The following is a 16616-nucleotide window of genomic DNA, read 5'->3' on the forward strand; positions in this document are numbered from 1 at the left end:
TATTCCTTCCACCAATCTCCCATGCCCTTAATATCCATCTCACACATATTCCCCTGATTTCTGTCTACATAAATTGGAAAACTCATGTAGTTCATTAGATATATTTTCTCATGGGTCACACTTTGTACTTCACCTTCGGGGGCCTGTTGTGACTTTAGTCTAGTTATAAGTCTGGAAGAAAAGAGGGGTGCTGGAGAAAGGATAAGGAGAAGCATTTGAAGTGTCTTGCAATCCAATTACCGAGGACATTACATTGCAATTTCATCTGGTGAGACAGGATTAATCTCTTTAAGGTTGGAAGGCAGACCCCTCAAGGCAGAGTAGAGGTTGGGTGGTTGTCTCCTCTGCACAGGCTGGAGGATGGGTGGTGCAGGCTTGAGGTTGGGTGGATATCTCCTCAGGGCAGACCTTCACAGGTTTATCTGGCAGAGTCTCAGCAGAATTTAGGGTTTCTATGACCCCACTGCTATCATCAACCCATATATCTCCATCCCAATCCTAAGGATTCTACTCCTTTCCAATCAATGCCCTCACTTTAGCAGCAGATGCCCTGTAAAGGTGAGAGTTTAGTTTCCATGTAACTTTGCTACTCACACAATGAGACTCTGAGTCAGAAATTTCAAGTCTACAGTTGCATGAAACAAGATTTTTTTTCAGGGCACACATAGAAACTTTCACATGATTCATGTAGGGCCTTAGTTGCAAATTTGAAGCCTTCAGCTCATCCCTTTCTTTTGTAACTGTTCAGTTTATTTAGGAACAGTCAGCCAACATCATTGTATCTTTCAACTACACAAAATGTTGTTAAGATGTTAAAAACTCTCTCATCCAGGGCCTTGCTTCTTATAAGCATGGAACTAGTCATATCGAGTGGTGATATTTTGTGTATCTCTATTGCCAACTCATGCCATGGACTGTCAGTGGCCTCTTGAGTATTGGAAACAGAGTCTTTAGTGCCCTTAAATCTAATCAGACTAGAAAGCCAATTGCAAAAATCTCAGAATCAAGTCAGATGTCCCATTTTTAAGATTCTCACAAACCACTCCACCCCTGATATCAGGCTGCATTAGTCTAGGTTCTCTAGGGAAACAGAACTGACAGGAGCTATGTGTAAATAGTATGAGATTTTATAAAATTGTCTCATGCTACCATGGGGATATAAGTTTCCAAATTCCATAGGGCAGGCTGCAAGCCAGGGACTCTGATGATCTCCGCAGGAGATTAGCCCAGTGCTTGCTTGACTACACAACTGGGCACCATCACCTGGCTGAGTTGACACATTGACCTAACCATCACACCCACAAAAACATTATCAAGTCCTAACCTCTGACTCTGCGGCTGTGAATTCATTTGTAAATGAGATCTTCAAAGATCTGATTTAGATGTGGACAAACTAAAACAGGGTGGGCCTTAATCCAATATGAATAAATCCCAATTATTAGAATCCTTATAAGGAAAGGATATTAGGGTTTTTATATATTCTGGACAAAGCAATAGAAGCCACATGAAAAAAATAAAGGTAACAGATAGTCAGGTGATGGAGGCAGATGTTGAATGCCAGCAAATCACTATCTGAACAATATCAGAACAATACAACTTTGGAGAAAACCTAACCTTGACTTTTGATTTCTAGTTTCCAAAACTGTGAGACGAATTCCTATTGTTGAAGCCATACAGTCTGTGATATTTGTCATTGTAGCCTGGAAAACTAAGACACTGTAATATTTTTGTTAGTTTGTTTTTTAAATCCACTCACTCTGCTAATTTATGTCTTTTTGTTGATACATTTGCACCATTAACATTTAAGGTAATTATTGACATGTTAGCATATAAGTTTGCCATTTACTTATTTGTATTCTGTTTGTTTCCTCTAGTTCTTTCTCCTTTGTTTCTCTACATGCCTTCCTGTTTATTATGTGAACATGATTCCTTCTTGATTCATTTAGAGTGTTTTTGAGCATGTTACTTTGTATAATTTTCTCAGTGGCTTCTCCAAGTATTCATATATATATATATATATATATATATATATATATATATATATATATATATATGTAAAACTTTTCACAATCTAGTGGAATCAATATTTTACCATGTGAAGTAAAGAATACTTTTCTTTACATCATCCCTTTTTCTTCTCCCAAACCTTGAGCATGAGAAGGTGTTATACTTTTTGTTTCAAACATTGAATATGATTTACAAAACTCATGCCAGAAAGGATATTCTATCGTTTGTATTAATAAGTCTGATATTCCCATTGTTCTTCCTTTTTTCCCGATGCTCCAAAATTCCTTCTTTTGTCATTTCCTTTCTTTTTTGAAGAACACCCTTTAACTCAGGTGTTCCTAACATTTTTTTGCTCCATGGACCCCTTTGCCAGTCAGGTAAAAACCACGGACTCCTTACTAAGGCCACACTATCCTGTATATCATTTAATGAATATATCACACCCACACCAACATGTCCCCACAAGAACAATGTCTTTTTGAATTTTCAATTCAAGTTCATGGACCCTGTGACATACTGAAATCTGTGGACTCCTAGTTAAAAACCCCTGCTTTAGCCATTCTTTAAGCGTAGATATACGAGTGCCAAATTCTAATTTTTCTTCCTCTGAGCACGTCTGTATTTTTCTTCATTCTTGGAGGATAGTTTCACTGGATACAGAATTAGCAATTGACAGGTCTTTTATTTCAGCACTTTAAAAATGTGGTGCCACTTCCTTTTGCCCATGGTTTCAGGTAAGAAATATGTTGTCATATGAAATCTTGTCTTATTTTAAGTAGAGTGTTTTTTCTGTCTGTTTTTGTTTTCAAGATTTATTCAGAGTTGGTTTAAAGAAATTTATTTATGCTGCATGCTGTGTCTTGACAGTTAGGTCTTTAAGTGTGTACTTTTTTGAAGTGTGCTCAGCTTCTTGGATCTGTAGCTTTGTGTTTTTCAACAAATTTCAAAATTTCTTTTCTTCATATCCTTGTGCACTAATCTTTCTCTTCTTCTGGGGCTATAAAGATATGGATTTTTGGCTCTTTTATTTGTCCCACAGGTCCCTTAAACTCTATTTATTTCTTCTCAGTCTTTTTTCTTTCTTTCTTTTAGATTGGACACATCTATTGATCAGCCTTCAAGTTCACTGACTATTCTCTGTCATATCCAATGTATTCTAGTGTGCTTCCACCAAATTTGACGTATTTATTATATTTTATAGTCATATAATTTACTTTGGATAGTTTTTACAGCTTTTAGTTTTCCTGAGATTTTCTATATTTTAAATTTGTTTTTAGATAATTTGAAATTTATTGTTGAAGCATTTTTATGATGGCTGCTCTAAAATTCTTGTCAGATAATTCCAACATTCATTTCATCTGAATATTGAAATAGCCAGATATTTCACTTAATTATCTTTTCTCATTCAAGTTTTGAGCTTCCTTGTTCTTGATATAATAGGAAAGTTTAGATTGCATCCTTAAATTTTATTACGTTAGGAGACGCTGAGTCCTATTGAAATATTTTGTTTCAGCTGAGGTCACCCTCTTTAGATTCAGCATGCAGATCCTGGCCTACTTTTGAGTGCTCTGGTAATATGGACAGTTTAATTTTCAGAGTGCTTGTGGTGTTAATAAGGTCTGTTTTGTTTATCTGGAAACCCTGGGGCACCTACTAGTCCCTGCTGGTTCTGCCACCTTAGAAAGTAGAAATGATTTCTCCAGGCCGGAATAATGGGTACCTCTCAGTGGACAAGGGGAATCTCAGAACTAAGGAACAGAGTTTTTCTCAGGTTAAGCCACTTGTTGCGGTAGGGTCATTTTAGCCACTGCTGTCTGTTTGGGAAAGGGGAGTCTCAGGCTCATAGTGAGGCATTGTCATAGGCCAGTCCATTTATTGCATCACAGTCCTTCTTGTGTGGGGTCCCTGGACTCTTTGATGTCTTTGGGCAGGGAAACAGTGTCTCAGACCCAAAGAGATAAAGGTGTATACTATTTTTTCATGGGTTTTACATGGATTGGGCCATTTATTAAGGCAGGGTTTCTCTTACTGATAACCTTCTGGCTTCTCCTTGTCTTTGGAGAAGGAGTGAAATCTCAGGTCAGCAGAATGAAGAGGATTCCCAGGCCAGGCTGCCTATTAACACAGGGACATTCTTTCTGGTGCCACATGGCCAACTCCGTATCTCTCAGTAGGGGAGGAGAGTATCAGGCCTTTGAGAAAAGGAGCTCACTTCCCTTGTCCTCTCATTGTTAGGGGTTCCCTGTCACATCCCTCGCTGGTGGTTCTAGGCTCTCCTAGTGTTGGCAGTGGGACTCCCATTCAAGCCAGGGAAGGAATGAGTTTGCTTAGGCCTCATTATGGCTAGACTGGGAAATGGGAAATGCCAGGTCTTGACTGCCTTCATCTTCAGTAGGGGAATATAAGATACTCTACCCCCACTACATTGCAGCTTCAGTCCAGAGTCCCAAACAAATTTTCCTTCATCTTACCATTTTTCAGACTTCTCCTTCATTGTGCCTTGCATTTTTTCTCGGGTTTATAATTGTATTCATTGAGGAGAAGGAAGGAAAATTGTTCCTATGCCATCCTGGCTGAACTGGAAGTCTGTACACACTTTTTTTTTTTAAGATTTATTTATTTATTTATTGCCCCCCCCCTTGAGGCTTGTTCCTTTCTTTGTTGTCTCTTCTCTGTGTCCATTCACTGTGCATTTTTTCTGTATCTGCTTGTCTCCCTTTGCTGTGTCATCTTGCTGGGACAGCAACCCGTGGTGCACCGGCCGTCAGCTCTCCGCAGCGTGCGGGCAAGCCTGCCTTCACAAGGAGGCCCCAGGACGTGAACCCAGGCCCTCCCATATGGTAGACGGGAGCCCAACTGCTTGAACCACAGTCGCTTCCCTGTACATACTTTTAAAGGATTGTTTAAATTAGACCTACTCAGGATCCCTCTTGATTAACTCAAAATCAATCTATTAGGACCTTTGAAAAATTCCTTCACCTTGGTCATATAATTTAACTAAGGCATGGGAGTTATATGCTAACTTGTTCCGAGGGCCCCCTCATTTAGGTGTATGGGATTATAGAGTAGGTACATGGTGGTAGCTGTGGAGTGAGTCTTGGGGCTATCTTAGAATTCTGCTTCCCACTTCCTATTTTGTTTAATAACTGTTGGTGTGAGTAACTTTACAATTTACTTTTCACATAATAGAATATAAAATTGGGATTGTGAATTAATTAGATGAGAAATCAATATTACATATAGATGGATATTGTGACTAATGAGCTTTTGTGCTTCACCGCTTTGGGGAGATGATGAGAATGTCTTCATTTGTACAAGGCGCACTTGCATCCTATTGAGGCAGAAGCAGTTGGTGTTGTTATAATGGTTGTATGGAAGTTAAGTGTGTGAGGAAAGGTGAGAGGATGCTGAGTAGGCAAACTACAAACTACATATAAAATACAAACTACTTACAAACCTGTAAACTATAAACTGTGTTTGCCTGCAAACTACATTCCCCAGGCTCCATTGTCAGCTATTTCCAGTAATGTTTTTTCGCAAGGAGAGGCATTAGCAGAATATTGGAAAGCAAAAGACCAAAATTCTCTTTCTCTGGTGATGTCTCACAGCAATGGGAGAGTACAGGCTCCCATGGTTTTCAGTGATTCTGGCAGGGTTAACAGTGGCAGGCTTTCCATAAGTAGTGCTGGCAGTTCTGAAAGCAGTGGTTTCAACCACAGTAGCCTTCTCTGTCACTGCCTGCAGCTACTAAACTCCTGGGTTCTGGTAATACTACCTACTTTCCTTCATTCCACCAGTCCCTTGGGTGGTAGCAATTCTCTGCAGTTACTATTCTCTAATTACTTGCACCCCCTCATTTTTCTTCCCACAAACTTTAGCAATTCTTTTTCTGGTTAAAACTCCTCTGGTTGAAATTCCTGGCAGGTTTCTCTTTACCTAACTAGATCTTGATTTGCAGTTAGCCATTGGATTCTATCTCCTTAGAATTCAAAACTTTAACAGAGCTACAGAGTAACTGAAAAATTTGTAGCTGGCTGTCATGGTTAGGCTAATGTGCTAACTTGGCCAGGTAATATGTCCATTTGTTTGGTCAAGCAAGCCCTAAGCTAATTGTAATACAAGGACATTTATGGGCTTTAGTCATCAGTGAGTTTACTGCATAGATGGCTAATTATATCTATAATTAACCAGGGAGATTGCCCTCAGCAATGAGTGACGTTTTATCCAATTAGTTGAATGCCTTAAAAGGGGAAGTGATTTCAGCGTTCAGAGAGAATTTCCCAGCTCGTCTTTGGACAGCCAGGGTCTCCCAGAAACTCATCAAGGACCTTCATTGGGCTTTTATTGGGTCCCTGGTTTACAGTTTGCCTGCGGAACCTGGTCTTGTGCATCCCCATGGTCACGTGAGAGACTCTTACAGAATCTGATACTATTTACAAATACCTCCTGTTGATTCTGTTTCCCTAGAGAACCCTGACTAATACACTGGGTTACTAGAGTCCATGAGAAAGACTCAGTGGGTTTCTACTATTGACATCTCAGAGCTTTCCTAACCCCTCTTTCCCAAATCATGCAGGTATAGCACTGTCTTTAGTCTCCCAGTGAACTTCCAGTAACACTCCCTTTTCTGTGTTAAGTTAATAAGAGCTAAGGTCTTATAATTATCTAAAAATTATAGATAGGAAATATGACTGTTGAGATAAGCAGGTTCCATGTCATCCTAGGCCTTGTAGGTCATGCTAAAAAAGTTGGGTTTTATTACAAAACAATCAGAGAAACTTGAATATTTAAAACAAGAATGACATTTATTTGTATTGGAAAAACAAAATTGATTCCTGTGGGTACTAGTTTGTGTACCAAGAAGAAAAATCCCAAATTTTCAGCAGGCCAACAAATAGGAGTTTATTTCTGCTTACATAGCAATCCAAAATAGGTGCTCCAGAATAGTGGGCAGCTTTCTTCCAAAGGATCTCTTAGAACTCATATTCCTTTTACCTTGTGGCTGTTTCATCCCCTACAGTTTTTCATTGACATCACCTGTACAGCAAATACAACTCCCATCCACATCCATTGGCAAGAACTAGATACATGGCCTTACCTACAGGCACTGGGGGCTGGGAAATGTGCTCCTGGCATGGGACGTTACTTCCCAGGATCAAGTCCATATTATGGAAGGTGACACTAATTTTGTAGCCTAGTAACTGTCTGTACTGCAGGTGGAGAAAGAGACAATAATGAAATTAGCTTCATACAATTTTATGATTAATTATGTGTGTTTCTTGGGGGGGGGGATGGGAGGGAAGGGATGGGGAGGAATTGGCAAGAGTTTTAGATGACTTCTGTATTTCTGATCTAAATGAGCTGGTATAAGGTTATGTTACATAGAAAGAGAAATAATCAACAAAAATAATTTAGTTTAGAAAGGGAAAGAGAATAAATTCAGTTTTTGTTATTTATGTAATCTGACATGCCTGTGGGATATTTTCTGTAGAAATGTCTTAAGCAGTTGGATACCAGTCTCTGTGCAAAAGTCATAGGTAAATAGGCATTCTTAAACAATTTGAGCACAAAGAACAAGAAGAAAATAACAAAAATAACCATCAAAAAGAAAACCTAGGGGAATGCCAACATTCAAAGTACAGTCAGAGAAAATGTTCAAGGGGAGTTCCTTTGCTGGAAAGAGGAAAGCACCTGCTTTGTCACAGGAGACCAGAGTCTGCCTAGGCCATGATAGAATCCTACTTATTTTGGCAAAATTATGCCAGCTTACCTCTTTTTGAAAGGGTTGGGGCATCCTACCCAGTTCAACTCTGACTTTGAAATGGGAGACGTTGCCCCAGTTCTTGAAAAGACCACGGGGGTTGATAGTGGAATGGTTATAGGAAGAGAGCATGTGGGAAGGAGTTTCCAGATGATAGATGATTAGTCAGATATTTCCCAGTGCTTATATAGCTATTGTATCTATCAAACAAATATTGGCAAATCTAAGTCCTTTTATAAACATGAGTTTGTAGAGATAGAGTTCTGGAGAAAAGGAGTTTTAGCAGGAAATGGAATGTATATTCCCTGACATAGGAGCTAGAGTACTGCATGGTAGGAAAAAGAACATGACAGGAGCAGCAAGTATAGACATGAAGTTATTCCAGAGGGTTTTGTTTGTTTTGTTTTTTAAAAAATCTTGTAGCAATGAAAAGAGCAAGGCAACATAACATTTCTAAGGAAATCCTATGAAACTTAAGAAATTAAAGTTGCGTATCAATGCTAATTTAGGTCCATAGATATGTTGTTTTGTCATTAGCTAATCTGTGGGTTTATCCATTCTCTGTCAGTTGAAAAAACAATCTGGCCATGTTACAGGCAAAACAGTAATAGAAGAAAGAAACAAGTTTGTGGTTTTGGCCCCTGAAACCACTTCCAATTTCCATAGCAATCATAAATCAGACCTCAAAATTTGTAAATTCCTGGTGGGATGTCATGAAACCATATTCCCTGAGATTTTCTCTCAGTTAATGCAATTGGCTCATCAGGACACATTTGTGTTTTTGCAGAATTCCTCAATTTTATTTAATGGATATATATTTTGCATTATGAGCAATATGCTAACTAACTGCTGTATGCTTTTCTTTCTTTGTTAGACCACCCTATTGGGAAAATCTCTATGGTCAATGAGAGAAAACTAGGGAGGCAGTAGTCACAATTCAAGTTCTGATGAGTCTGGAAGAAGGATTAGCAGTAATTCATCCCTATTCTCTAGGATCAGTTTGAGAAATATAGCTAGGTATTTCAGTGGTCAAACAAGTAGACATTAGTTGTCTAGGATCTGGAAAAGAATCAACAAAAATTTCAGCCTTGGATTCAAAGACGTCAGTCCAGAATCCAGCTCTGCTATTACATAGACCAGGGGAAGAAATTTTATAGTCGCTTGACTGTTTTTGTAAATAAAGTTTGGTAGAACACAGCACAGCACACACTTCACTTACAAATTGTCTATGGCTGTTTCACACCTCACAGGTAGAGTTAAGTAATTGCAGCACAGACAAAATGGCCTGCAAAACCTAAATTATTTACCATCTGGCTCTTTACCAGTAGACATTTGACTTCTCGAAGTTTTCATTTCTTAACCTTAACATTAAGGGATAATCTACAATGTCCCTTTAATAAAATACCATTTCATGGGGAAATCAATCAACTGGTTTCTTATGCGAAGGTAAAATTTTCCCCTTAACATTTCCCCTCAGCTACATTTGATCACAGGCAAAAAAGAACTTAACATTGGAAAGTAAGGAATTAACAACAAATGCTTACTCACTTTCTCATGCCAAGAATATAACATGAAAGTGAAAATAAATCAATTTCAGTGTGCTGACTTTGCTTCAGGTAATTAGATTTATGGAACCAGAGTTCAGATTCCCATTGTGGGTTGGAAGAACCCATACTGTTATACACCTGCCATGGATGTCAGCATGGACCATCACAATCTGGAAGTGTGGTGCTTCCACAGATGCTACTATGTGAAACATTTCTGACTATCCCATGGCTCACAGAATAAGTCCTTCCCTTTTGAGTTCTCAATATTATTATTTCCAGAAGAATGATTTTCTAGTCATCATTTTGGGGGTGCTTACAAGGTGAAATATGTGAAATAATTTCTGACATGTGGTTTTCGGAATTTAGTCTAGGTAGGAGGGGGCAAAAAGATGTTGATCTTGCTTTTTTTTTTCATCTTAGGAGCAAAGAATCATCTGTACTTCATTTAACACATGGAAATCATGAGAAGATAGGACAAATATGACACAAAGAATAAGCATGAAAAAATGATGGCTATTTTAAGAAAACTAAAAATTGTACTTTTAAAAAAACATTTTGAAGTCAAAACAGCAAAAATTTAAAACAGTAGTTTTCTACAGCAAAGGTCACAAATTGGAAACCTGCAGATCTGATTATGGCCCTACTAGAGCCAGCCTTCAGATAGGTCCTTTTTGTTCTGCATAAAATTGTTGAGCCATAGTTGTGTTTGTTAATTTAGTTGATTGCCAGTGTAAAATTCACATAAAATTTTAGATTTCCACATTTATTGAGAAATGCAAAAATCTGGCATCATTGGATCCATATTCCCACGCAGTGAACACCACTGGGAGCTAAGTGTCAAGTTCTTGGATATCTCATGTGCTCTCTAGATTAAGTGCCAGCTGGTCTCCACATTGTCTCCTTTGGCCCTCAAACAACCATTGCCATCTATCATCAAACTCATGTTATTGTGTTTCTATGGGAGACAGAATATTTTTGTAGAATTGAAGAATATTCCTAGTTTAAAATGTAGTCCATGCTGTAATAATCCAACCTCAACCACCATTTTGAAACCTAAACTTGCCTGCTTCCCTCAGTCACAGTACTTGCCGTTCCTGCAGCCATTTCAGTTTGCCACTCCACTTTCTCGACAAATATAATTGGAGTCCCTGACAATCATGTTTTCTCTACTTCCCAATTTGATTTCTTATCTTAGACCATGAAACATAGTTTAAATGAATGGCCTTTGGTTGTTTGGCTGTCTGTACAATCTAATTTCTGTTTAGGAAAAAAACTCGTTGTGACTCAATCTGGATATTCTAGGGCTTTTGATTGGACTATGTCAGTGAGGCATAAACCAGCTTAGGTCTCAGCTCTCTGGCTGGGTCTGATTTAAATATAGTCACAGAGAGATAGATACAGACACAGGAAAAGGAAGCTGCCATTTTTGATCCTGCCATGTGAGAGAGGACTGGAGGATCACTTAAGCATGAAGCCCCCATGAGGCTGGGTCAACCAAGCAGCTCAAGAGGAAACAAACCCTACTATATGCCTGATAGTTTACAGCTGAACTCAGGAAGAGAAATGAGAAGCTGAGACTAATAGAACAGGCCCAGAAAAAGACAAGCCCTATGCCTGGCAGCTGAACTCTGGGAGTTGGACTCCAAGCCTGGAGAAGGCAGAGACCTTGGAAGAGCTTGGTGGCCATGTTGCTTTGCCATGTGCCCAGACAACAAGATCAACAGTAGCTGACTTTGGTGAGAAAGCAACTCTCTTATGTTGCCTCAATCTGGACTTTTCATGGCCTTGGGACTATTAGCTTTTACCCCAAATAAATCCTCTTTATAAAAGCTAACCCATTTCTGGTACTTTGCATTGGCAATCCTTTGGCAAACTGAAACAATTTTCTAATATTGCAAGTGCACCATGAGAGATGGTATCTGTCATAAAATTCCCTCCCCCACTTCCCCATCCTGGGCAGATTTTAACATTAAAGAGCAGTCAGATATTCTTTAGGGACCTTATATTTGCTTCAGTGGTTTAAAGATCCCTCCAATGGTCTCTTTCGGGATGTGATTGCTACAGTGTCCCTCTGCTGTTTGTTATCTTCCAGGTTAGCATTTCAATTCACTGTGGAAGAAGCTGGAAGTTTGGTAGAGTTATATATCTACCACGTTTCCATTGATTTTTGGACAATTTATATTCTAGAAGCCACTTATAGCTTACTTAAAGTAGATCCCAAGACAGAGCTTTTTCTTTTAGTTTCTGAGAGATAATATTCTAATACTCTGTAGACTGCTTGAATAGACCAGAGTTGTGAACAAATTCAGATAATATCTCTTACATTCCAAGCCTCTCTAAGCTCAGGGGAGAATTTATGAAATAATATACAAGTAGGAAGTATTAAGGGATGTACAGCCAGCTGCCTTCTATCTTCACTTAGGGTAGTGTTGAATAAAATAACATATTGCCCCTACATTAAATAGAGCTGTTTGCTAAAACACTGAAACAGGTCTGTGGAACTTCTTCCTATGGAAATATTTTATAGTAACCAATAATCTACATATTATACAGGAGTATGGCCAGAATACTGATTTCCAGCTATTTTATTATGAAAAAATAGTGCTTGCTGAAGGGCACAGAAATTAAGTATAAATGTACAATGACCACTTCCCTATGAAAGTTAAGCAAATCCAAAGAGAGTTTTCCAAAGCTAATAGACTATCTTGTATTTCCAGTTGAGCTACAGACAATAATTTCTCTCCTGCATTTTAATTTTTTGGTGTCTAGTAGGTTTTTCAGATGCCAAGAGCCTTCTTACTTCTTTACACTATTTTCCTGGGTACGGAGCAATTTGGGAAGGAGCAGCTGTTGGTGACTGACTTCCAACAGTCTATGAGTGTCTGAAAACCCAGGATTCCCAGTAAGGTGCATACTGAATGAGTGTACCAGCACCTCCATGCAGAGGCAAATACATCACCTCTCTCCTTCTCCAGGCAAAAATATCTTCTTTGGTTTATCTCTCAATGTCAAGAAATCATTTGGCTGCAACACAGGAATGCCTTCATCAAAAGACCTTTCATTTTCCAAAGACTAAATATTAGAAAAAGGCTAGTGTCTTAGTTTGCCAGGGTTGCTATGACAAATAGCACACAATGGGTTGGCTTAAACAGCAGGAACGTATTGTTTTACTGTTTTGGAGACTACAAATCCAACATCAAGATATTGGCAGGGCTTGCTTTCTCCCAGAATCTGTAGCATTCTGTCAATCCTCTGCCAAATGGCTCTCTCTCTTTGATCTTCTGTGGCTTTCTTGGTGTCTGAATTTCCTTTGCTTATAAACGCTCCATTATATAAATTAAAGCCCACCCTGATTAAATTTTGCCTCATTTAAATAAGACCTTCCAGGGACCTACTCACAAATGAGCCTACACCTTAGCTAATAAAATCTTCAAAGGTCCTATTTATAAATAGGTTCACACCCACGGGATTGGTGTCTTTATGGGAAAATGATTTAATCCCCAATATTTATGTATCTGAGATTGGAGGGCTAACATTATTTTCAAGAGTACTTGGCTAAGACCCACAACTTCCCAGCTGTTTTGTGTCACTGGCCCACATACTTCCAACATTTCCCTATGGGTAATATATAGGAAAGGGTTCTAGAAAATTTAACTTCAAGGTAGGCATTGAAAAATTGATATAGGGAGTGGAGGTTCCTAGCATGAGAGGCATGACCACTTTTAAGAACTCTGTCAGGACACCTTCTGCACAAAGGGACAGAGCTATGCATGGGACTGTGGATGGAGCTCCACAGGGGAAAAAAGGTATAAAGTATGACTTTCAGAATATGGGTATTGAGATAAAGAGATTTAGTTGCTCCTCCCCCAAACTGTCTACTGATTAATTGGCCTCTGAGGTGCCCCAATAAAGTAAGTGTACCATTTTGATTTCCTGTCAGAGAGAAAGGCTCCTCTGACTTTTTTTTGCGTGAATTTTGAAGGCCTTCTACCTCTGAGATTTGTGCACAGTTGATGTTAAGGCGGTGATATGCAGATACAGTCACAGGAGTAGAAATGAAATCAAAATCACACAGCAAAGCAGAATCCTCCTTAGGATCTGCATCATGAACATTACTGGGTAAAACAATCCTAGGTGAGTTTGGGTGAACTGTGAATTCTTTGTTTGAATACCTCCATGTTTTAAAGGAAATGAGTCTTCCGAGAAAAAGAGAAAGTCTCTTTATCTGAATTCTTACTAATGAAAGTCACAAATGTTCTAATAATGTAGAGAGCAAATGAGAGTTTAAAGATGCCCATAATGATAATATATTATGAGAAAATCAATTAATGAGTAACGATAAGAAAGAAGTGCCAAATTTTTTTTGTCATGCCATTGGGGAACCAATGTGTTGAATGGAACAGAGTGAGTTGCTAAGTGAGACTCAGATTTGAATATGTTGACAAATCATTTACTTTCTCGTTAGCTTCAATTTCATCATCTATAAAACAGGGCTAATGATTACTGTCTGCAAAGATTGTTACAAGGAAGATAAAAGGAAATCCGTATTACATAAATGTCACCTGGACTTCATGGCATTCAATTGAGAGAAAAAGAAAAAAAAAAAAAGAAAGGAAGAAATTAGTTCTTGGACTCTGGTTTTGCTTTTAATAGAATTTTTTGGTTTACTTGTGTCAATGAGTATACGAAAAGGCTATTTATTTGGAAGTGAAAACATGAAAATTAAGAGCAGAAAATAATGTGCAAACAATAAATGTTGTAATTATAAAAACTTTATTTCACTCGTACTTTAATTAAATTTTTATAAGCACCATGTCATGTACTGGCAATCTAGAAAGAGGATACTGGAATGCTTTAGTCAATAAACTGCAAGCTGATGATGTGGAGTTACAGCTACATGGAGCGTGTGAACAAGACCACATTTATAAAGGTTCACTTGGGAATCTCATGACAACGCACAAAACAGGAATCTGGAATTGATTTATTCACACTTTCTATGGGCAGAACCCAAAGCTTGTGCATGTAAACATCAAAAGAAACATTTCATCACCTTAACAGTTTACAGTTTGCTAAAACTTGACCCTGAAAGCATAAATGTTGCCATCTTGTTTTCTTGACCAGTGCTTGGCCACAGGCTGAAAAGATCGATTCCTTTCAAAGTTAAACAATTTAGTAAAGGCCGAGTTCAACATTGTTCACATCCTCAGCAAGGCCTTTGAATGTGTGCATTTTTCATCTGTGATCACCAAACCATTATTTACCTCACAAAATTGAAAAACTATACATTTTCAGCAAAATGTTTTAATTTGGTCCTGTGTTAGAAGACCCAATTGCCAAGGGGTTTTACATAAGTTTAATTCACAAGCATGTACACAAGAGAATCACTATAAAGACCATTGCTTCCTGGTTTATGGATAAAAAGTTTGTCCTCTACTTACACTAAAACATACAAAAAATAATCTACAAAAATTGTTTACAATTGATTTTAGCTAAAGAAAAAGCTTTCTTCAGGGAAAAAAATGATTGTGTGGTGGTAGTATTTTAGCCATCAAAAAAGGAATGCGAGTAACCAATAAATATAATGTGCTTTCTCCATATCAACATATTTACACTTGAGTCTTTGGCTTATGTTATTATCTAAAAAGAACTTTAAATGATCCAGCCATCATTGCACATTAAAAGAAAATAAGCCAGCTATATATATTTATATATTTATATAGAGATTTGCTACACTTGTAACATATAAAAAAATGAACTTTACTTTAAATTTGCACAGCTTTTCTTTCTTCATCCTTTAAAGATTCAATGTCTTTAACCTTGAAAGGGGAGTAAAATGCCACATAGGAAGTATTAATTCATGCAACAAAGGGTGGTTGCTCTACCGAAACCAGGAGAGAAAAGGCTGCATATTAACTGTATAAACACGGGTAAGTTCTCATTTGACCAGTTCTTTTGAATCTGGTTCTTTTAAAATATAGTTTATGTGGCACGAAACAGTGATGCTTTAATACAGTAATAGAAACTAATTGAATCATTTTTATTAAGATACACAACTTCATAAGAAAAATACTTTTACCTCTCAGATGTAAAAGTCCCCCACCCCCCACTTTAAAATCTTTCTGCACAGGTGTACAGGTACAACAACTGCTGGCTCAACAGATGAACAGGATTCTGTCTGGATGCACTTTTGAAAGTCTCACCCGACTAAGATGATTCCAGGTACTCCAAAGCTACATCATAACAGAAACGGTACTGCTCCTGAAAGATGTTAAAACAAAAGGGATGAGAACAGTTAAAAACAAGGCTAACTGTGAATGATAACTACCCAATAAATATTTAACAGCCAGTTTAGATTATTCAAGAATGATATATCTTTTTCTATATACATTTAATATCTTGTTTTATACATATTTTACATGATTCTAATGATCCCTGTTTAAGAAAAAGAAGCTTGATGTAAAAAGGCTATCTTTGTCTCCTTTTTACTTATCAAATTATTTTTAAATCTACAGAAAGTTTTTAGTGATTATAATACCAGATCATTATAGAAAAATTTCCTAGCATAGAAAAATATAAAGACTCAGAAAAAAGTTTCTACAATTCTGTTATTGGAAGAAAATCACCTTATTTTGCTTCGGTCTATTTTTATGCATGGTTCAAATGATTATTTCAGAGTAGGTATAATTATATATGTATATTTCAGAATATAATTTTATATTTTGTTTTCTTGTGCTTACCATTATGTTATGTACCTTTTCCATGTTATTAAACATTACTTTGAAGATAACTTAAATACAATAAAATCTAAAATATGGATTTTTTGACTGTCAGATTGCTTTTATTTCTATTATAAATAATGCTATAATGAATATGTACAAATATTATTTCCCACATTTCATTTAAATCATTACCTTAGGATTTAAAAACAAAGAGAAGCCAGCCATTTTAAATTGCTATTTCTCAATTATAAGTTCTTAATTTCTGACTCAGTTTTTGGTCCATCAGAATACCCAAGTAAATTTTTCAATTATGTTAATGGTTCTTAAATTACAAACATTTATTTGTGCTGCCTTTATATATTTAAGGCAACTTGGTTGGCAATGAGTTTTTGTTCCCCTTCCAAGTTTATCTGTATTGCTCCATTATCAAGTATTTAGAAAACTTCAGAATGTACCCTAAATTATTACTTATAATATGTAATTTATTGAAACCCCCCCCAACTCAGACCAACTCAGGTTGAACTGCAGAACAACAGACCAATTTAAAAAGCAGGTTATTTCTAAAGAGACATCCTAGGTGTC

At 37.4% G+C, this 16616-nt stretch overlaps 1 protein-coding gene across 7 annotated transcripts in view; it reads right to left on the reverse strand.

Annotated features, from left to right (window-relative positions):
• Positions 1-14071: 14071 nt before the first annotated feature.
• PTPRK (protein tyrosine phosphatase receptor type K) overlaps positions 14072-16616 on the reverse strand; it is a 575029-nt gene continuing 572484 nt past the window's right edge. For all 7 annotated transcript variants that reach the window (XM_058307405.2, XM_058307403.2, XM_058307411.2 and 4 more), the window contains one exon: positions 14072-15573. In XM_058307405.2, the coding sequence (XP_058163388.1) occupies positions 15520-15573 (54 nt within the window). In that variant the 3' untranslated portion in view covers positions 14072-15519. The remainder of the gene's footprint in view (positions 15574-16616) is intronic.

The sequence above is a fragment of the Dasypus novemcinctus genome, chromosome 11 (genome assembly GCF_030445035.2).
Source record: "Dasypus novemcinctus isolate mDasNov1 chromosome 11, mDasNov1.1.hap2, whole genome shotgun sequence".
NCBI lineage: Eukaryota > Metazoa > Chordata > Mammalia > Cingulata > Dasypodidae > Dasypus > Dasypus novemcinctus.